At 33.5% G+C, this 25,062-nt stretch overlaps 1 protein-coding gene across 1 annotated transcript in view; it reads right to left on the bottom strand.

Moving 5' to 3' along the window:
• Positions 1-1,353: 1,353 nt before the first annotated feature.
• Hyccin (PI4KA lipid kinase complex subunit hyccin) overlaps positions 1,354-25,062 on the bottom strand; it is a 55,828-nt gene continuing 32,119 nt past the window's right edge. The window contains exon 8 of the mRNA XM_069832998.1: positions 1,354-9,118. Coding sequence (XP_069689099.1) covers positions 8,553-9,118 — 566 coding nt within the window. The 3' untranslated portion in view covers positions 1,354-8,552. The remainder of the gene's footprint in view (positions 9,119-25,062) is intronic.

Raw genomic sequence — 25,062 nt, 5'->3', positions numbered from 1 at the left:
ACAAGTTTTTAGCTAGTAGTGTAAGTAACCACAAATCCACAATTGTGGGTTAGGATACAAATAATTTCTTCCTTTTCTAGAAACATGACGCACCATTAACCAAACAGCTGGAGCACCAGCTTTCCTTGCTGGTAACCTGGGTTCGAATCCTGGTTTGTCCAAGTGGAATTTGTGCTGGACAGACTTATTTGACAATAGAATTTTGCGGGATATTCCACTTTCCCCTACTGGCATTCCAATATAGATCCAGTAACCATCATCATCATCATCATCATCATTACAAATAATTTGCTTTTCATGGTGTACTGAGTGCAACACCTATAGCGGCAAAAATAATTACAGCTTTGGTGCATCTCTCACTTGGTGAACAACGCAAAGTCAAGTACCCGCCAATGGATAAAAATATTTTGAACATGTTGACAGAGTATTCTTGAAACTAAAATAATGTTAATCATATACAGAGTGTTTCAGAATAACTATTCCTAATTTTTAGATGTGATAGATGGCACGTAATGAAACATTTTTTCGTAATAGTGTTTGGAAATGTTTCTGTATCAAGATATAGCAATATGAAAGGAATGACGATTTCAGAGAATCTGAACGTGTAAGTAACTGACCACTATCTCAAAGAAGTTGAGGATGATGCTTTGCATACATTTGCAAAATGATGCATTTTATAATGAATGGAAATTTATAAACAGAACTGACAAGTTATTTTGTGACATACAACAAAAACAAATCAACTTCAATTGTTTTCATGGTAACGGGAATACATAATTGAAAAACAATTAAAGACAGCCATGAACAATAATGACAATTAACAATTTCGACTTTTGCCATATTACCTCAATAATCATAGTCTGATACTACTTTATTAAGAAAAAGTGTTCAATTACATGCCATCTATCACATCTGGAACACTATGTAAAATTTCCGCCACACAGTTTTCAGTGTAATTTTGGATTAATTTTGCAACGATGTTCATAAAACATAACCCAAGTTTTTTTATATACAATTAGATGAAACAGGGAAATACAACTACAATATATACTGTACATGTGTACACAATTATTTTGTTTAAAGTTCTGAATAAAACATTCCAAGAAATTTAACACACTTGCCAAGCAGTCTCTCGACAGAATGACTCTTTGCAGTAATTAATTATTTTCCTTCTTATGAAAGAAAAACTTCATTTCATTGAAAAGCAGTAAAGTAACGAAAAAAAAAAAAAAAAAAAAAAAAGAGGAATATGAAGCACTTCATAAGCTTTATTATCAAATGAAACAAGACCGAATGAAAATAATTTTACACAAAGACTGAATGAAAATAAGTTCTACACAAAGAAAGAAAATATGCACGTAATATAATTTTATTATTCAATTCTCTATAAACCTTTACCAATATCCACATGTATGTGAAAAAAAGATTATCATACAAAAGTTAAATGGAAACGAAAAATTTCTCCTCTCCACAATGTAAAAATATTTACACAATATACAACAATAATTAACAATTGTAACCATTAGGAGGGGGAAGGAATGTGGAACAAAGATATATAAGCTTCAAGTTAGGTTTATTTAATGACGCTTGCAACTGCAGAGGTTATATCAATGTTGCCGGTGTGCCGGAATTTTGTCCTACAGGAGTTCTTTTACATGCCAGTAAATCTACATCTTTGTCTCATTTAAATACACTTAAATGCCATCAACATGGACAGAGATCGAACCCACAACCTCGAGCACAGAAAGCCAGCGCTATACTGACTACACTACCCAGGCCAAGTATATATATATGAAAACATTAGTATTCATATCTGAAGTAGTGAAAGCGCGTTTCAAGTAGTAGGAATGTACACAGTATCAGAACTAAATAAATAATCTTTCAGGTCGATAATGTAAACATATACACATTGTATATCAGAAATGATATTACATGGACTATAAGCAGGTTCAGTGATCCAAAGCAAGAATATTTACTTAATTGCCGGAAATGCTTCACGTGAGCAGTAGAAGACTTGCCTCTGGTTACAGTTAGAGAATCACTTGAAAGGTAATGGCACACAGAATGCTTGGGTTTCTTCAAGAAAACTTTTTAAACAAATTACCTTGGCAACGCATGGCCAAGGACCAGAAATATGTATTCATCTTGGGTTTGGTGCGCAATGCTCCTCACAGTATGCATTTCTTTGGAAATGTATCAGTTTTTATTGATAATGACAGTTAAGAAATTAAATTGGACTGTACAAGGCAACCATTACTGCTCACATTAGTATGCAATTAAAAACAAGCCCAATCAATCTCTATAACGAAAGTGCATTTGTGTAACTTGATTTCAAAAGATACCAAATCCAACATTTTTTTTTAACGAGTTACAGGTGGCAGTATTCTCGTCTCTTGTTAGAACATCTCCTATGAAGAATTTTGAGCATAAAGTACCAGATTCCACCCACAGAGGTCCTCCAAGTTCACATTTGTTTCCAATAGACACCACATTCTCCTTGATGTTGACACCAAAATATAATACAGCCTTTCAATTAATGCGGAGGCTGGCTCTAGCTATGTGATCATCTGAAATATGTCATGGCTGCTTGGATTTAGTTTCTTGCTAGTTTGCATGGTATTTTTCGCTAAGTATAGCTCACGCAAGAAACGATTACGAAAACCAATGGTGGCATTGCTGTCTGTTTTGACGTGTGTATGTAGGCACGCCGAGGGAGGAGAGGTACGAGCCGATGGAAGTACCGTCTCTTCCAAGAAGATGAACAAATGAGGACATCGCTGTGAAAATAAAGAATGTAGGAAGAGAAAAATTCGAAGCTAATTAAACGCGCAACATATATTTACAAATGAAATAATAATACCTTGCGATACAAGACACGCATTCACATGCAATGGAACAAACTAAAGTCGTAATGTAACTATCACAATGCAAGACTGATTCTATTGATGTCATTTCTCTTCGACTGTACTCTTGCATATCATTCAAGTTATCTTGTGACCTTTCCTCTTGCCTGCTCTTCCTTATCATAGTGTTTGATTCGCATTCCTTCCGTCGGTAATCCGTACTTGTGAGACCTATACCGTGATTTTTTGATTGTGTGATTATGATTTGTTATATTTTCATAATGGACTCTGATAAATCAGACAGTAGAATTCAGTGATTATGAGTTTCACGAAAACACCCAAGAAATGAAAGTATGTGGCAGAAAAATCATGTTTCAATAGAAAATAATGTGCTGCTAAAACATCATCCATATCTTGTAAGCACAGTAATAGTTTTTGCAAGACAACAATACTTTCAGATGATATAAAGAGCCTCCATGAAAATTATTGGGCCAATAAAAGTGTCAAAAGCCAGAGAAACTTCGTAATTACTGCAGTCTGATAGATGTCCCTCAACCACAGAGGAGGAGAGGTCGAATCAAGGACAGTTCCAATGATAAATTTATATCTTATTATGTCCATAAATAAAGTCATAAAGTGCCAGTCTGCAGAAATGAACATTTCTCAGCATATTCAATGTTAGTAAACAGAAGGTGGAATATGAAGCAGAAGAAAAATTGAAAACTGGTATAGCTGCTTCTGAGAACAGGGGTGGAGGTAGAATAAGTGAAACAATGAAGAATCTGCATGAGATAATGGTAAAGAATCACTTTTCATTATCTTTATGAAAAAAAATACATTCGAGTTGCAGCTTTTAATATTTCCTGAAAAATTGCCGAAGTGGATTTGATACTTTTTGGAATCAAGCTCATTTGTGAATATTGCAGTGCCATAAGAACAACACTATGCAAAAGTTAGCTGGTCTCTAACGCTCACATGCTGCATTTCCAGGCATGAACGTATTAAACAAATGTCATCACTTTGGACTACTGAACCTACTGCCGGTGTAACAACATTTCTGATACATGAGGTACAGTATATAACAAAATTAACCTCCATACACATTTCATTACAATGACTGCCACTCACTTACCAGTGAATATATTTATATACAAATGTCATGGTGAAAGAAAAAAAAAAAATTATGAAAGCACATGAATATATATATATTTTTTCTAAAAAATAGCAAACCAATAATATATGACTAATGACATACAGTAGAATCCCTCTTAACCGGCACCAAAGGGACCAGGCTAGTTCCGGATTCGAGATTTTGCTGGATAATTGAATATTGGTGTATATAAAAAAAAGTTTGTATTTTATGGCGCCATATGTTGAAACTGCAGCCATGAGAAGCTTATTTCTCTACCACTTGCTCATAACTGAATAAACATAAAAAATGTGTGAAATTTCTTTATTAAAACACATCACACAACACAAATAATATGCTAATTTTAGGTGAGAATATTCACTGAAATTGAAAGTTCGTGCGACCTTCCTAATGTGGCAACACTGACAGCCCGAACATAACTAAATAAACACAAAAGCTGTGTGAATTTTCTTTATTAAAACACATCACACAACACAAATAATATACTAATTTTAGGTGAGAATATTCACTGAAATTGAAAGTTCGTACGATCGTCCTAATGTGGCAACACTGACGACTTGAACATAAATAAGTAAACATAAAAACTGTGTGGATTTTCTTTATTAAAACACATCACACAACACAAATAATACACTAATTTTAGATTCGAACATTCACTGAAAATGAAAGTTCGTGTGATCTTCCTAATGTGGCAAAACTGACAGCCTAGACTATGGCGAAGTGGCAGATTTAAACTTTTTTTTTTTTTGGCCTAGCCGAAAGTGCCATTGATTTGGTATTGCCGATTATTTGAGCGCAGGTTATGAGGGATTTTACTGTACCACCACTACATTACAAGGGATGAGTGCTATAATTGCCCACCAGCCCAAGATGATGCAAAATAAACCAAGAAAATTAATCCTCAAATTACTGCTCATGAAAACAACTGAACTCAAAAGTTCGTGAGATTTACGTTTCATTGATGTAATCCAAAAGTAACTTTGATATCCTAGATATACAAATCAAATTTATACTGGTAATCTACAAAGCAAAACACTGCTTTAGGCAACTTTTAGAGCTTTCATTTTTATATACCTAATTTATATGTATGATCTTTTCACACAATTTCATTAAAAGTAGACAGTTCTAGTTACAGTATTTTTATATGGTACCTAACAGTGACAAAATATTTCAAAATTTTGTATTAATATTAATAGTAATTATTAAAAAAACTGTTGACAATGCTGTTTGTCAGTCTCTTAGGCCATCAATTACTGATACTTTCTTACCTTTATCCTTTATTATTCAAATTCTGTTCTTACACACTGTACCTGTACAGCTTATATACAAGATGGACTAGAAAAACGGACAATTTTAAATCTCGACTGTGAACATTCTCGTTGTGTTTAGGAGTGTATACCATTTAGTTACGATGGAGAATTAGAATTATGTACAACATGTGTATGCCACCAATGCTTGTTCAAAAAATAAAGCTATAGTTTCATGATGAGCAGTGCTTGTTTCAGCAGCATTAAAATATCTGTCCCAGTGATCCAATAATACCTGTGCATGCATGCGCAATTATCTTCCTGTAATGCCTGAATCATTTTCATTTTGTAAAGACGGAATTTTAAGACTTCATACAGCATTCAGCAGACACAAGAATGCGACGTGCCAAGAGAAACAGAGTGACGTCGAGCAGAACTTTCAGGGCTTCCCTCGAATGCAGTTCTTACAGCAGTAATGTTCTCTGATGTTCACACACTTCTCACTCTTCCTGTACGCTTCTTCTTTAGAGCAGAGCCCATGGTTTGACAGCATCCACAGATGGCTCTGGATCATTACAATGGATATTATAATACTGCCGAAACAAGCACTGTGCAGACACGAAACAAGAGTTTTATTTTTTTAATAACCATTGATGACAAACGCACGTTGTGCACAATTCCAATTCTCCATCCTAACTAAATGGTATACATTCCTAAACAAAACAAAAATGTTCACAGCCAAATCCAACCGAACTTAGCCAGAAAGAGCAGAGATTTAAAATCGCTCATTTTTCTGATCCAACTTGTGTGTGTATATATACATATATATAGTTGCTGGTTGTTGTACATATTGTAAACATGTGTTTAATGTATTTTGAGAATTATCGAAACCTTTAATAATTAAATCTTACTGATTTTATTTTAATTTCAATAAATAATAAATAGTAACATTAATTATAAATGAAAGTGGAAATAGTTCAGGTAATATTAACAAGATAAATAGACATACTGTAACAAATTAAAACCGACAAGTGATTGAAATTTCACACGTAACTGCAATGGTTATCATAAAGACTGTCATATTAAATAAAGTTCAAGTAATAAGGAACTTCAGTCTGATGCTGAACTGCCAAATGTCAATACTACATAAATTAGGTATCAAGAGGAATTCTTTGTGTTTAAAATATAAATATTATGTTAATGAAATGAAAAGTGAATTGATGACAAGCCATAATAAAATTAATGTGGGATTGAGAGCAGTAGAAAAGTGAGTTTGTTGTAAAGATATCAAAATATATGTTCACCCTTTTATCATAATAATCTATACATCCAATACCTTAAGTAGCATAAGGTAATCATATAAACATAGTCCTTTCTTACTTTAACGAATTATAAAAAGGAATTCAACATATACTTCTGTGTTAGACTAACCAGATTCTATATAAAAATCCATGTATGTATAACCTATATCCCTTTGAAAGTGCAGAATACCAGGCAGCAGTCCTTGTGTTATTGTAAATACATAGTTAATGTGCCAGGAAGAGCAGATAATATCTTTGGAGGACAGAAAAAATATGCAACCCTTATGCAATACTATTATGCAAATTAGTAAGTTAATTTCACGTCAGGTTAAAACTGAAATTTTCATCATGGAGCACTCTCACAGGAAATGAAAATTAATATAATAGCATGTCAAATGTGTAATTCATTTCAGAAAACCATGTACTACCAGTAACACATTAACAGAAAAAAAAAGTAATACAGTTACTTACTATTCTGTAGGTTAGAGTATGTGACAACTAATAAAAATATACTTTTTGAAGTTCATGTTTTCCTTTTCTTCAATTTCACTATGGTGATTTAATGACTAACAACAAAACCAGCATGGACATCATATCTAAAATATAGGGCTAATTGTTTTAATTTCAATATATTTGGTACATTCTTTAGTTTCGACGTTATTTACTAAAAACTACGGTATTTTGTGGGATAGCTGTAGCAGGAAGTCAGTATATATGAATAAAAAATAAACATGCACTTTAACCGCATGCAAACAGTTGATTGTAATAATAAATACAATGATTTAAATCACAACAGAAATCACCACTTATTTACATTAGTATAATCATGCAGCGAAGTATATTTTGAGAAACTTCAACTATCAACGTATTTTTTTATGGGAAATTGAGAATTAAGCACACAAAAAACCGTAAATTTTAGGGATGAAACCAAGTTTCTAATATTTAACTGTAAGTGACATCTTTCATGCATACTATCACTGTGATGTACGGGAAAAAAAAAGTTTCACGGAATTGTTAGCGAAATATTCACTGCAGTGTTAGCAAAATATTAGTAACAGTTTGTTCTCAGCATTATATAATGGTTAATAAACGAAAATATATTTAAAATGTACGGTTTCAAATGCTGTTTTCTTACAAAGAACCACACATCCTCATCAGAAGACACGGAATTTAATTTCCGCCATAATTATTTGAAATTAATTTTAATAACCTAAGTTTTATGTCATTATTAGTAATATTACCATTTAAATAGAGCTAAGAAAAAACAATACCGGAATGAGCCAGTTTATATTAGGTAAATGTTAACTTCAACACCCATGTGAGAACACTTTAAAATTAAGATAAGACAAGTATTTCGAAGGAAATATTATGATGCCACTTGTATGATACAAAAGAGATCAACATATATATACATATAACGACCTTATAAACGGATATTTCACTTTACACTCTCAAATTAAACTCTGACACTGCTCGTATCTTATAATAAAAGTTATATAAAAGGCTAAATTTTAAAACAGATTATCGTTATTGTATTTTTGCTGTGCTCTCAAAGGCTCAGTTTAAAGGGAGAAAATTCATTATATTTTAAATAATATAGTGTATAAATTATTTTTATACAGATTTCAACACAAAAAGAAATGGTACATCATGATCCACAATGATCAATAAATATAATGCACCACACAGCAAAACGGTTCTAAGTGTAATTACTGACTAAACCTGAGAAGTCTTAATTGTTGCAGTTTGCACTTCAGAACCACAACAAATTAAACAAGATTAACGAAACAATGAATCGCAGTTTGTGTATGAGGAAGCAAGTCATGGAATCTGCAAGTTTGTCAAACTGTCATGAAACTGAAAATTCAGCTCATAAAAATTAAGATGCTTTAATTATTTAATTATACATTACTTTTGTATACAGTGAAAGACAGATCTGGCATTCATCACAACATATGTGTCAATCAAGTGCAACAAGATCTCAGGTTTAGTAGTAACTGCTTTTCGGATATTACACAGAGCTCACTTGGAGTGCAGCTCGATTTTCAATTTCCAAAGTAGGTTTCTTACGTGCTGAAAGTGGTGTTCTGGCATCGTCCAGGTCAATTGAGTCAGCTGTGAACAAAGACTGAGTATCTGATGGTCCACTCAGCTCACTTGTGGTTGCAGGTGACTCTGAAACAGCTCGGTCCTGTTCAGAGCTTATACTTCCATTTGCAGTTACATTTCCATCCAGCGGAATAGGACCATTTGTGTTCTCTGTGCCTATGATGGCTGCAGGCTTCTTCTCTGTTTCTGAGTCACCATTAACCACTGTAGAATTGCGGGCCGTGGGCTTTGCTGCAGGTTGAGCTTTCTTACCTCCTGTATCACCACCACTACCTGCAGTAGCAGCCTTAGCTTTCTTACCCAAACCTGGAAAATTTGAAAGCTTGGGCAAGTTTTTCCCTCCTCTAAGCGAGCTTCCTCGTGGTGTCAGGCGTTCTTCCTCCTGTTCTTCAGAGATTGAAGAGAGGTTCTTTGTCTCACCTCCTGCTCCACCAGACTCATCTTTGGGTGCTTGAATAGGAATATCATCTACAACAAACAGATTATGCATTTCTATACTTCTATTCAACTTCAAGTAAATTCATTTCGAAAAATTAGGAGTTATTATAACAATGTAATAAAACACTGTAACTTTAAGGCTTTGTAATGATTACAAAACAAGAATAAAGATATAAAATAGTAAATTCTGGCATGGTATTAGTAAGAATTTTGGAATAGTAGCGCCACTTTCTAATTAACATTATGCTCAATATTAAATGAAATTGGATTTCGGCTAGTGTAAGTACTCTGAAATTGATATGTTTTGTGAAATAACTAGTGCTTATATTTTTTTATATACCACTGCCAATAAGTATGTACCATACTGCTTATTTTCGATACTTGATAACGTGTAATAAATTACTATTAATTCGACGATTAATAATATAAATAATATCTCTTTAAAACCAGATTATTAGTAATTTTATGTTTTATTATGTTTCACATTTTAACAAGACATGTTTTGAAGGACACTTTGATATCGCATGTTATAGATGAACTAAACAAAAGCACCAGTCAATATATCAACATGAATTAATGGAAGAAAATATGTTTGGTTATTAGTAGAGTATCTTTGTTGAAATTATAAATAAATCAACACAGACAATCATATACATACCGGCACAAAATATTATAAACATAAAGACGTATGTGTTCCAAAAAGTTATTTCTCTCCTCATCTTTTGTTTGAGATGTGTGTAAACATGTGTATGTAACGGGAAAATAATTTTGTACAAGAATAATAATGAATTATTCTTTCTGATTCAATAACTGAAATAAAGAAATGAAGCACATAATGCTTCAGTGTTGTCCATCAGATGCATAAAAATACTTGCACACGAACTGAATCTCATTTCATGTGAATAACTTTAATTTGATATTTAAAAACTCAGAGAACTTAGTATTTGGCATGGGAGGATAATATGGAACATATTTCGTATCTGAAAAAATAATTATTTAAGTCCGAATATGTATGTATTCATGCATGAACAAACAAAATAATGACTAATTAGTGAATGAAAAACATCTGTCAATACATTCGTAATTAATATTTAAAAATATCCACCATGTACAATATAAATAAATACATGCATTGACTGTATTTAAAAAAGTATGTAAGTTATCCTAACTAGCTGAAGTAAATATAATATTTACATTAACGAAATTACATTGTTTGAAGTCAGATGTGTATTAAGATTGCCATTTTCTTTATGAAGAACTTAATCTTGAAACAATTCAATTTAATATTACGAAAGGGGGAAAAAAATCATCTTTCTTTCCTTGTGACAATTTAGTCCATATTGAAAATATTATCTGTATTTTAAATATAATTTTCCCATCATAAAAATGGATACCTGATACTACTTCAACATCAGACACAGAACAATTTTCTTCTCCTGCAAAAAGTAAGAATGATTTTTCTCTGTACATTCGGTTTTACAGTAGACTGAAGCCCAAGGTATATAATATATTATCAATCATGCTTCATGCAGTGTTACTAACAACAACGTTTTTTTCGGCGCTTAGGTTCATCTGTAATGAAAGAACCAACCCAGAAAATACCATAATATTTAGCAACTGTTTTAGAAGAAAAACTACCCGTGTATAATAAACACTAACATAAATCATTTACGTATGTCACTCTAAGATTATTGTTTTCTCGTGAATACGGACAAAATCTTATACTTGCTGAAAATATGTTTTCAATTCTTGGTATTTCCATGGTACATAATACGAACACACAATATTTACTTCGACACTAACACACAGAAATATTTCTAGTGCAATTAAACGAGGTTGGATATCAAGAAATCCACATCAACTGAGAAGTGTAATATTTGAAGTGCAAGTGCTTCAGGTTCATCCAATTCTTCATCGTGCACATTGAAACAAGTCATACAAAGCAGAACACCATAAACATCAAACTTTTACATATCATACTGTGAATTACACACACAATGTGTCAGATAAAAAACATGGTCAGTGGAAATTAAATAGAATTAGTACAAAATTACAAATATCAATGTATGAGCAAGCTTGAGATAATGATGAAGTGCTTGATTGATGGTACTACATGTAACTGTACATTTCATCTCAAAATAAAATATAATTTAAAAGTGTTGACATTACATTTAAACTGAGTGCACCCTTCAAGACTTCAACAGTTACAGAGTACAGCTGCATACAGAAAAATAACTCAAAGACTTTAAATTTAAAGACTGCATAGCAACTATTTTAATGATTTAATAAAAGGTTTATGCAATTTAGTCCTTTCCTTAGTGGATGTTGCTGAGGCAATTGATTGAAATATCCACAAGACACTTTTGATAAAATATAATCACAGTTAACAAAGATAACGGGTAATAATTATTAAGTAGGGATAATGAAATCATGTATGAACATATTCCAAAAAGTTCGTATATATTTAAGTTCTACCTTTCTTTTTTTAATTCAAAACATTAATAGGGAATTTCAATGATATATTGGTCCGATAAGCATAAATATTGAAAGTGAAAAAATAAATAAATAAATAAATAAATAAATAAATAAATAAATAAATAAATAAATAAATAAATAAATAAATAAATATATGTTTATTTCCATCTCGTTACTATCCTTTAAAGTCGATAAATTATGACATAAATATGGAATTTATAGGTGAAGCTACAAGAGACGAATGTTTTCTCCATGAAATGGCATCTTCAGGTCTCGTACTAATAGTTAACACAAAATGAACACTTGCAGAAATATCTGGTTTTGTAAAAAATACTCTCTTAAATATACATATGAGCATGGAACAATAAAACAACAACACTAATAAAATAACTACTGAATTGTTAAAATGTGTGTTACAAATGCAGCATTAGTAGGTTACAGAGAATAACCAAAGTCCATATTATAAAATGTGATACCATGGTTAAATGCAGAACTAGTAAAGGATCTTCTTGATGGTAACAGAGTACTATGTTATATGTGCATAGAATGGTCTTAATGGTTACCCAAAACAGTTACATAGCTTAAAAATAGGGCACACAGTGTATAATATAAATATCCTGAGTATCTTCATCAATATGCAATCATTTGAGGAGCAATCTAGTTGTACATGCTGTGTTATGTAACTCATTTGTGTTACTGTGTAGTGTGTTGGACGGTAAATTTGAGGAAAAATCCTACAACCATAATAAGGGAAGATTTTAGAAAAATGTAAGTATGAATACATGAACTGTAGAAGGTGATTTATGAAGAATACTGTTTGATGGAATACTTACATGAAAGTTGTTGTGGGGATCACCAACCTTGAAGTAACATCACAGCAACACGACTGAGCTTTACAAAAAGTGATTGGTGTAAAGAAAACTATGTACCTGGCAGAAGTACTGGATCAATTTTATCACTGATTTTGTTTTATTGACCCATGCTCATATTTATATTCAAGAGAGTATTTTTAGAAAACCAGATATTTCTGTACGTGCTCATTTTGTGTTAACTTTTAGTACGAGACCTGAAGAAGCCATTTCATGGCGAATTGTCTCTTGTAGCTTCACCTATAAATTCCATATTTATGTCATAATTTAATGACTTCACGGCTTATAATAAAGGATAAGTAACTAGACGGAAATAAACAAATATATATTTATATTCACTTTCAATTAATAGGGAAAATAAACTATTGAGAGATATCATTTCTATTTTCCTGTTACCAGCTAAAATGACAGTAAGATATAAAGTTTCTATTAAATACCAGTGAATATTTTACAGTGTAAAGTAGCAATGTCGCAATACTTATCAATGAAATAATAAGATGATGATGGAGAACTCCTAAAATGATGAAAGGGCAATGAAAGTACTCCAGAATTATCAGGATTTGAATTCGTGTTTCTGGCATGGAATGTTAAATATTGGCTGTCTGACTACTAGTATGCACAATAGTTCCGTTCATTAATCTTCTTTTTTAATCCAATTGGAGGAGGAGGAGTACTTGACCTTGTATCTTTCATCGAAACATCCCCATCTATGAGCAATGCACCAAAGCTGTAGTTCTTTTTGCAACCAAAGGTGTTGCCGGTTGGGAAAACAGGCATACCCTGCAAAAATCTATCACCGAGTACCATCTTTGTCTACAAATTTCACTTCGACCTGCCCAGATTCGAACCCAGGTTACTAGTGTAGAAAGCTGTGCACCATTGTGCAACTCAAACCAAGAAATGGATTCGGAACACCTCAAAATCTGTGCTTCACTGGCTGGTCATGATAATATCTTTGAAAAATATTGGAGTGCAAGAGGTCAAATGACTTTATTGTCAAACATCTGGCATTAGAAAACAACAACATTTATTAATCTTCATATATGATTAAACTGTCTAAACTGATACATTTTTCAAATACTACAAGGTTTTGTATCAATTTAATAATTTAATTAAACTATCAGAACCGTATATATACATTTGAAAATTAAAAATCAACAAAGCTATAACTAACAGTTTTTTAGATTATTTGGACACAATTGTTACTAGTGCTAACCCACATAATATGTCGTAGTAGTGATACGAGTCTTGAAAATAAATAACTGTAATAATAGCACTATTATGTTAACCAAACAGTGTACTGACTTTTTATGCCAGACAGCTAGATTCAAGTCCCGACATATTCAAGTGGACATCAGGGTCTAGTTTTCTCCCGGTACTCTTTCTTAATGCCTCATTTTATTTATTTTGCAATTCACAATAATTCCTACCACGAGTGCAGAAAGCACAGGGAAACTAAAGCAATGTATTACCTTCCCACAAGACAAATTCCATGGGATACCTATGCCGAATATTCTACAGATTAAGAAATGTGGGAATCCTTGGAGTTTGTGTAAATGACTAAATCGTGAGGTATGGCACAATGAAATGAGAAATCGCTCAGCACCAATCTTGTATTAATCGTATGACTGGTGTCAATCATAAAGGATTCTAAACAAGTCTTCGTTTTATAATGAAAAAAGTTAAAAACAATAAATAACAATACATTCAGAGCAATTTCCTATATAACAAGAGTTAATAATTATGAAAGAACTAGGGCTAGAAGGCACTGGTTAAACTCAGCTGTGCAGCCAAAGTAAATCAAGCTCTTTAAAGTTACATTTGTGACAAAGTGCAGCTGACTCATTTTTCAGAGGATTTCATATCTGTTGCGAGCATCCCATCAGTATCTCAGAACTGAGCCCTCAAAATGATTTGTAGTGAAGAAGTAGAAGAATGCCAAAGATTCAATTCCACGAGAACAGCAAGTGTAGAAAGAAGTTTTAGCAGAGAAACAAACACACAGAATGAGAAAGTGCTCTTCACAGTGGTAGTGCTGACATGCGGGCGATGTCTGTGCAAGGTGTAACTGACGTAGTCTCCTGGAGTATTTCATTCATACCTGATTCCTCATCCTCATCAGTACTTTCCTTCAGACTGTTACGATGCAAAGGATGAGGAAGGGCAAATCATGGAAGGTCACAGTTGGAAGTTTGAGCCAGCTGTCTGGAGGAGGCTTACACTTGCGGGTCTCCCACTGGCCACGAAGAAACTCCAGAGTTCATCAGAACTGTGATCTTCTTCCTGTTTCTGTTGAGGTGGATGGATACTTTCCTCAAATACCTTGCAGAGTCTTGCACCGGCACTCATTCTTTGACCAGGCATCATGCTGTTAGTACTGGACAAGCGTGATTTAGGAGAACTGTTCCTGCTTCCAGATTCTACCTCTCCTCCCACAGCAAGCGACAATTTCCCACCTGGTGAAGAAGCTGGGCTACGAGCAGGGGAACTCTGAACACTACGATGGGATGGCTTCTTAGCTGGGGAACTACCCCCACCATCTGAGAAAGACTGTTGAGGTTCCTCTTCTAAAGAATCTCTGTTTATATTACTCCTCCAACTCCAGGCTCTCCACTTTCGTCCACCTTTAATGTCTTCGGCTGAAGGCATATGAGTCAGCCCTGCTTCACGGTTCCGTCTCTCCATCAGTTCTTGTTGACTTGCAGATAAGCTAGCTACCAGTTCTTCTTCGAGATCATCTGGAGGTCATAAGCGTGACCAGTTGGGATGAGATATGTAATGAAGCAGGATGATGGACAGCAGCACCGGCAGCGTGCATACACAGAGGGACAGGACATTTTCAGAGGTTTCATCATCCATTGCCACAACAGACAATTGACAAAATTCTTACCACCTTTAACAATTTAACACCATCACCATCCATAACAAAAGCAAAACAGAAATTAGTACAAGACGGATTTACACCGAAGTTATTTATGAAGACTTCGCCTTCCCTACGAAACCTTCCAAGTTACCTGAACACAACAGATGTAGACGTCCATCTTGTGGCAGCTTACAACAGTGATGAGATAAATGAGCACAATCGCTCACCACAACAATATTATTATTATTATTACAAATTATCTTAAATTAAAATCGAGAATCAACCCACACTTCTGTGTTTCATAACTATTGCAGTACAAACTGTGTTTTATTTAGAGGAAAAGTTCTCACCAAGGACTTTAAAGCTTCCATAAAGTTAGCTATTGAAATTCTTGGAATTTCCTTTGACCAAAGTAGGCAAAGCATTCCAAAAATATTTTACTTGCCCACTATTCTATGTCAGCATCCCCTATTCTCAGTCTTTAATGACTAATGTTTGCTGAATTTCGCCTCTACTTGTAAATGCTTTCTCTTTGGCTGTCACACAGTCATAAATGCTAGATAAAACAATAGACTTCGTAACTGGTAATTTATTAATTTGACAATCTCACATTTACTCTATTAGAAACTGATTATTATGACGTTGATGATAATGATGATTACATCCTGAAAACATGTCACTTAAGTTCTTTTTTTTTTATGTTCACTACTTTTAAATACAGGTCCTATCTATATTACAGCTTTATTTATTTGTATGCTTGAGATATTGAGAAATTTATCATTTATTTGTGTGTATTTATTTATTTATTTTGGGCATTTACACGTATTTCACGCAGTTGCCAGTACTCTCTCTCTTGTCTTCTGACAGAGCAAGTACCTTTGGTTATTTGGTTAGTGTGCTACTTATCAGACAGATGGCTGATCTGTCACAAGAGACAGTTAATAAGATATGGAGTATGATGATTAAGGGTTGTAGGATTGGGAAGTGGGTGACGGATATTGGTAATTGGTACTATTCAGCATCTGCCAAGAATTTTCCATTTTCCATACAGTCAATACTGAGAAGCTCCCAGGATTATTGATATTTCTTTGAACCAGACTAGATGATTAAAAAACATTTTACATGCCGAATGTCAGCACCTTTTACCACTGACCAAAGACTAATATTGTCCTCATTTACTCTCACAGTTTATGAAATAACTTTTATGCAGTCAATTTTACAAGACAATCAACACTGATTTCTATAACGGATTAGTAACTGGTAATTTAGTAATATAATTAACATCTCATAGACTAGTTTATCACAATATCTGGCTGAAGATTATATAAAACCACTAAGTTTACATCATTTTTAAAATAACTATTAATGTTTTACTTTTAAACCTTACCCTAACTGAGACCTTTTATTTCCTGCCTTCATTTGTTTTCGGATTTTACAGACATTAAATAAATCTGCCACGCTGTTAAAATAACTAGGACAAAGGGATATCAGCTGTATAAAAACTTGGTGGGAAATTTCTCTCTGTAAAATGAACAAACTATTAAGTACTGACTTATGTTTATCAAAACCTGATTAATTTAGACAGTCAAATGTAAAGTAAGTCTCAAATACTGAGTTAGATGGGCCCTATCTACCAACACACTAGAATACCCATCACACATACACACACTGTGAAAATGGTCAAAAGATATTCAAGGAATTTGAAAATGTAGGTATGAGCTGGCTGGTTGGTCTTGGTCCTTCATAGGCTGTTGCGCACATATTACTTTATTTCTGGGAATATAACTTTTCAACGACTTCTATGTTCTCTTCATACACACTGCGCACTATGTACATGTTCACATACATACACAGGCACATGCACGCGCATGCACATGAACGTGCACACGCATGCACTCATGCAGAGTAATACAAAATTCGACCAAACATTTCTAGAGCGTAATTCTGCTGGGGAGGAAGGGGAGAGAAGACTAGAAAATTCCAAAACAATGGGTTAGGTCTAATATTTTTCAATACAAATCTGACGCAAAAAATGTGCACAGTTGTGATATCTCTATTCATTAATATTCATAGCACTACCATTTGCCTACTGATTTCAAAATTCAATTGGCAAATTTCTAAGGTATGTTTGTTGGGAACAGAATCGAAAATATCTAAAGAAGTGAAGTTCTAACCAATTTCTTTCGATATGCATGACCTCATTTACTAGCACTGTTCCGTTTCATGCTACTGACATGAAACTCTGGACTACCATTTGTTTTTATAGAAACAAAATGTTCCTATGTGGAGTTCTTGGAATTTCCTTGGACCTAGCTCGACTACTTGTTCCAAAAATATTTTATTTGTCCATTCTATTATACTGAATTTAGGCATCCTTCTTTGTGGTTAATGTCAAAAAATAATTAATGTCGAATTTCAATAATGAATTTAGTGATTAGTAATTTAGTAACTTAGTCATCATCTTAGATCGAATTTAGTATGTCACTAAACAGCTACTATGATTATGAGTACTGTACTATCAAAACTTCTACGGCTTTGACCTATAAAATAGAACACTAGTGCAGTACTACTTATCACCTACCTGCTGGGGCAAGGGAGTGCCAAGCTACTTGGAAATGGAGTACGATTCTCATGATTGCGTCAGTTACTGTATTGCTACGTCTGATGAAATCATTAAGGATGGTGAAAACTATGTTATGTTGACCACTAATCGAGAGTAGGTCACAACACTGGAGATACCAGAGAGAAATTCAACAAGCTGATAATGAGTTGGGACTTAGTGGCTGGTTGAAAGATCGGCCAGATGATGTCAGTCAATCTACAGTAGTGTTTTGCATATTTTCCGCACCGTCAGAAGTTTTGATGCATCAGTATGATAGTGGTTGTGGGGACACTGGTAGTTGTGTTGAGGAGTGCAACACTGAAGACGATCCTGAAACTACTGTTCTATCTAATATTACTTATTATAGAATCTAATTATTTAAAAAAAATATATTTACATTTGTTTTAAATCTTTATTTCTTTTCAAAATTTGTGAACATAGGTCGTTGCTCTGCTTCTGTGCACAACATTTAATGATTTTCTGCATATAGATTATGTCACTGCACTTATCAGTGGCCATGAATATATCAACCAATGACAAACTATCCAATATGCACCCCAATAAGTAACAAGTAACTAGTACTCAAGTCATGTACCTTTATGGTGGAAGTGACATCACAACACACTTTTTGAAGAACAAAGCGAAACTTAGCACACTATTTTTTTCCTAGAAGTATGTTGGTCGAATTTTGTGATATTCTGGTGTGTTTTTTTATAGTATATGAGTTGCATAATGAAGAAAAATACAACTTAATAAAATGTGTTAATTGTACCATCTGGTTTGTGAATACTTTTTAGCACTCATATGTCTGATACGCTGAAATCTAACCAATACTAAATATTCAGTATATCTTTTTCAATTTTCTGACTATTGCACCAAGCCAGTTTTGTTACATTCACAACTAAATGAGAAAATGCCAAATATAAGTTAAAGGCAACTATGAGGTCAGGTCTAGGACAATTCATCCCCGACTTTATGTCCCCGGACAATTGGGTTCAGGAAACTGGTTCTGTTAACGTTTGGTCCAAGTTGAAATTGGTTCCCAAACCTTTTGGTCTCAGTTGGTTCCAAAGATAATGCGTACCAAGGGTTATTAACTGTTCCCAATTACATATTTTTTAAGTGGGATATCGTCCAATCACCCTGCCTATGCAGGCTTCCATGAACAAGTACTTTTTTTTTGGCAGGTGAATGGCCGCCCTCTGCCCAGTCAATTTTAATGTCAATTTCCACGACTTCTTCCTGAAGGTGACTGAGAAAAGCGAAGAAAGAAGACAGGGGTGCCATTTGGAATTTCAAAGGAGGGTAGAGATGGGGGAGAGGGTGAAAAATGCAATGAACACTGGTTTTAAACTTTCCTCTCAATATCTAAATTGACTTGTTTATCTACAACAGTCAACATTGCTTCTTCAAAGACATTGTTGCTATGTATCAGGTCCAAATATTAAGCCTGGACTGAACAGAATTTGTTAAGTTACCAAATAGTCTGGGTACGAATTATTGTGTTATTATTGCATATATAACTATGGTCACAAAACCATTGAAAATTAAGTAATTTACTTACAGAGAAATTACATCATAAATGTGCCATTTCACAAACGGTTCATGAACTAACCACATCATTACATCACGAAACAAATTATGACGTCACTGTCCGTAACCAAGAGTTACGTTTTATTATTATTATTATTTTTTTTATTTTTTTTTTTTTTTTTTGTTATGGGACCGAATTGTCTGGGAACGAATTTGTTTTGGGAACGAATTAGTCCTGGGATGGATTTTCAGGGACGAACTGTCCGGATTCCATGAGGTCGACTCTACTTAAAAGCTATTGATAGTATCGTTTCTTCATCACACATTTTTTTGTGTAACACATCAAGTTTTCAGTATCTTTATACAAAATAAAATGAAATGACATCACATAATTTCAAAATAAAATTCCAAATTACACAATTAACGTTGTGTAATATACTATAAATCGACAGTCAGTGAAACTACATCATTAAACCACAGTACTCATATTTAATTCTTATCTCACTACAAAACACTAGTGAGTGTTTGAGCGTACTCAAAATGCTGTGGAAAGGAAACAAAATGCAAATATCTACACATAATTTCCAAACAGAGCAACCAATCAATCATTCTTCAAGCAAGGACTAAACTAGATCCAAATTAAACTAACCATATTTCACTAGACCAAACTACAACATGATACACCACAACCAATCTCTTGAACCAACAGCCAGATTACTAAATGCATAAATAGACTACTCAGTTACAGCATGATAGCATATGTTAAAGTGTTATATTTTGGAAATGTAACCAAGAAGTTTAATACTGCACACATAGTTAAGTGCATTTCCAACGAAGGTATCTGTGACAGCAAGTATAACATGTGATACATAATACATAACACTTGACAATTTTTCCTGGAACACTGCCACGTTTTTTTATAAGTTATTTTTAATACCAAAAGTGTTTCCAATTCATAAAAGAAATACTAACACAAATAACGTTTTACTACAAAACAATTTCTGTAATTTGAAAGAGAAAAATCTTAAGCCCAGCAAGCTGAAAAGAAGTCTGCCGAAGATTTCAAATTTAATTAACATATATATCCTTATATTGCATTGTATAGTTGTTCGGAATTGTACTATCAGAGCTATTAATATATAGGAGTATTTCTTACTTGAATCATGCGTATTTTATAATTTGTAGAAATATTTTTCCCTTTTTAAACTATTATGCAAGTTTATTAATGTGATGTTCTATTGACAAATAGGCATCCATGGAATGAAAACGAAAATTTCATGTTATAACACACGAAACGAAATTAATTAAATTTAGATATAGAGAAAAAATGGAATTTGTTTGGTGTATTTTATTACCTCACACACTGTTGTACTAACACTTCGAGTAAATTCATTTCTGTTAAAAATATGTTGTGCCATAAGTTACCTAATGATTTTCGGAAATCCATTTTAATACTTATTCATAAACTTTTTTATTCTATATATTTCATTATTTCAGATTAGAAACAGAATCTTAAGTGTCGAGAAATACCATATTCGACGGCATATAAGGTGCATCTTGTTTTGTACACACTTTTTAGGGAAAAAAACTTTATCACTGAATAATATAAGCAATTTACAGTATCATATTTCAAATATAAAGTAATACATGTACGTAGGTATACTTTCATCAAATACCTAATCTAACTAGGAAAGAAAACATTTTAATCTTCGTCAAAACCCATAAATTCATCTCCAGAGCTAACTGAAGTCACTTGAAACCTCTTCTAAATCAGAAATTGAGTACTCATACAATAAATTGTCCTCTATACCATCCAGTGCCACACTTCTTAAATGATTTAACCACTGTCTCAGTTTTCACAGCACTCCATGAAGCTTTGACCAATTCACGAATTCAGTATTGGCATATAAGATGCACCCTGTTTTTCAGACTTATTTTCAAAGAAAAGAAGTGCGTCTTACAGGCAGGAAAAAAAATTCACGAGTTCAAAACAGGTTTTCTTTTCCATCACGTTAAAGTATACAAAAAAAAAACAGCATCACTTGCGTTTTGCTTCTTGATGAGTATTTCCACTTTCAAAGTATACTACAGATTTCATTTCTTCCCAAATGAGCCTACTTTTAGTGAAATTATAGTAAACCTTGAAGTATCCTTTTCTTGGTATCTATGGTTTTTTAACAAATCCTATTTAAACTACATATAGGAGTAAAATGAACATCAATCTTTCCTTGATTTATTATTTTCTCGCAACTGTCAGAATTTTTAGTTCTGAAGAACATTAATTCTGGATTGATCAAATTTAAGAAAGAGCAACACCACACACACACATATCAGTTGTAGTAACATGATTAATGTTTTTGGAAATTGGTGTAGCAAGTTTTAGTTTGAACTCTGTAAGGTTAGGCATGCTCCTTACTTGCCAATGACCTAGAAGAATTTTTGGGGATGTTGATAGCCTGGTCCAATTGTAAAATCCTGCCTATATGTTAATATGTAACATTTCAATTCGCAATTTCGCCATAATAAATATTCTGTTCGCCATCTGTAGAGTGTTTACAGTGCTCCATTTTATTATCATCATCACTATTGTTACCCTTTAATAAAATTGAACTTTGTCCTACATAACGTTTCTTGTGAGACAAGTTCGGACATTACAAGAGAGTCTGAGAAAGTGTTCATTTATGCTCATGACATAGCGAAGAGAGATCAAATATACATCACTAACACAGAAATTTTGTTGTTCAGTTTGAAAATTAAAGGATCCACTAAACAAATGAAGATTAATGACTTTTTAAAAAGTAATACAAACTAGACTTGACAGTGGAAATGATAACATTATTGGAGTACCTTCCTGTGATTTGATAAATATAACGTGGTTCAATATGAATGGGACAATTACAAATATTATTTAATTACATACTGAAGTTACAACTGCGAAACAACATTGTATATATGCGCAATCACTTCATGTTTTTATCTCATTATTCTGTGTGTGCTTTCCAAATTACTCTACAAACATTGGAATGATAGAAAAATTCCTCTCATGTATGTTGTAGCATGAGAGAGTTGACTCAGGTGACCATCTCTTAACTTCAGTGTCGAAGTTCTTCCAGGGATTCTGGCATTGGTGAAGTGTACACACAATCCTTGACAAACCCCAAAAGAAGAAATCAAGAGGTGTCAAGTCTGGTGAACGTGGTGGCCAAGGAGTCTGATCACCTCGCCTATCCAATTTCCAGGTAACCAATCATCGAGAAAACCTTTCACTTCTAAGTGAAAATGTTGAAGTGCCTCATCCTGCTGAAAAACTAAACATTCAGAAAGTCCTCCTTCATTTGAGGCTATAACCAGTTCTACTACATGTCCAGATGTCACTAATCTCTCCAAAAGGAAAAAAGGGATCAAAAACTTTGTCCTTTAACTTCTGGTAAATCATGCACAAATTCCACATTAGCATGAGGGATTATTGCTTCCCCGAATTCACAAATTTTGTTTGTTTGTTTTTCCATAAAGGTGAAAAGTTGCCTCATCACTAAAGATAAGGCATGAATCTAAGGACTCATCTCTTTCGAAAGTGTCGATAAAGTTTTCGTAGAAGATTGCTCTCTTCATTTTGTCATCTTCAGACAGTAATTGTAACAACTGTAATTTGAAATGTTTAAAATACAGTCTCTTACAGGGAACTCTCCACACAATTGATCTCTCTATTCCAAGTTTCCTACAGGTTCTTCAAGTTGACTTGTGAAGACTTTGAACAAATTATTCTTTATTTCATTCCACAATCACATCAGCTGCTGATGAGTGGTCAGAACTTTTGCTCTTACAGATACATCTGTTTTATAAAGTCAATATACCATTATCAGATTGACTTCTTGTTAAGTGGATAAAAATCAACTGTCATTCAAGGATTTCGTCTCATGAAACCACAAGCAACAATGAGCAATGTGCTGTTCAGTCACCATTTTACATTACAGAACTGCAATGACAAGGCAGACAACTACAATGTGCAATGTTGAATCTTCAAATGTTTTCTTGATTCTATATTTTTGCAAAAATTTTATAAATTGAAATAACACTGCTGCCTAATAGAGAAAACTTTCTCTGTATGTTTCTATATAGCCACAAGCAGTGGGTTAAAATTTGGAGGCAGGGTGTAATTGTGTCTGTATGGACTACTGCAAATCAAATGGACCTATTACACAATAAACTTCAAATATCTCATTAGAGTACATTTTTGCACTTGTGGTTGTTTTTCAGGATTACCATAAGTCCTCATTTTCCCGGACATGTTCTCATTTCCAAGGATTACATTACCTTCCAGAAGAAATTTTCAAAATCAACGCAAACGTCCGGAAATTGGATCCATGACTTTAAACTTAAAAAATGATTGGATTTAAGCAACAGACACTAATATTTTCTACATACCTTGCATTTTTGTTTTACTCATGAATCAGGAGCTAAGAATGACACTTGACATTCTTTTTAAGATTTGAAGTACAGAGCCCATTTCACCTTCATTTAATTATTCTCACTACTTTATTGGTCGGTGCATACATGATTCACATGAGATTCTGTTTATCCTGTTACCTCAATTTGCCTTTGTAATTGCTTCACATGAGCTTTCAGATGAGAATCGAAAGTTCTTTGCCATGCTCACCAAGCATTTGCCATTACTTTATTTAAAATGCAGTGGTATAAGGAGAAGAATCTTCTTGTTGCGGAGTCAGCAAAAGGCTAGCTATAGTTGTTGTTGTTGTTGTTGTTATCTAATGCCGGGCTTTGGCAACGAAGCCATTAGCGTTCTTGCTCTCCAATATTTCTCTGTGGTGGATCCATCAGGCAGAACTTCACAGGTTTGTAGATGATCTTCAGTCATTTCTTCTTCTTTGTTGCTAGAGGGCAATTTGGATTTGTGTAAATTCCTATTTTATTCAAGTGTTTGGCCAAATAATCGTGTTCTGTAAGCAGTCTGAATTTTGCTACTACAGATTTACGTGGGATTTCTGGAATAATTTCTGGCTTTTTTATTAAAATGCTCCATTTTTTATCTTTGGCTTTGGTACATAGTGCTTGGTTTTGCTTGATTTTATATTTATTTTTAATTAGTCTTTTGATGGATGTAAAAGGTAGGCTTGTATTTATATTCTGAATTAAATTGGATCCTTTTTTGGCAAGAAAGTCAGCAGTTTCATTTCGAGCAATTCCGCAATGTGCAGGTATCCATTGCAATTGAATTCTTTTCTGTAGTTTTTGAAGTTGTTGGATCATTTTGTGACATTCTTTAATTTGGATTGACATCATTTTATATGAATTTATTGCATATAATGCTGCTTTAGAATCAGAGAGAATGACAGCATTTTGAAATTTATCTATTCTGTATAGTAGGTGTTGGAGTGAGATATGAATAGCCATTATTTCCGCATCAAAAGTTGTTGTATGATATCCTACTGGTTGATAAAATGAGAATAACGCACACATAATTCCTGATCCTGAGTTGTTATCGATAGTAGACCCATCTATGTAGATATGTAACCATTCTTCTGGTGGGTATCTATTCACAGCTTCTAATGCTAGCGCTTTTAGTACAGGTTTGGAAGTTTCAGATTTTGTAACTGGTTCTTCTAAATCTAGT

Source organism: Periplaneta americana, chromosome 8 (genome assembly GCF_040183065.1).
Source record: "Periplaneta americana isolate PAMFEO1 chromosome 8, P.americana_PAMFEO1_priV1, whole genome shotgun sequence".
NCBI lineage: Eukaryota > Metazoa > Arthropoda > Insecta > Blattodea > Blattidae > Periplaneta > Periplaneta americana.
The sequence above is the reverse complement of the archived record's forward strand: the minus strand, read 5'-3'. Positions and strand labels throughout refer to the sequence as shown.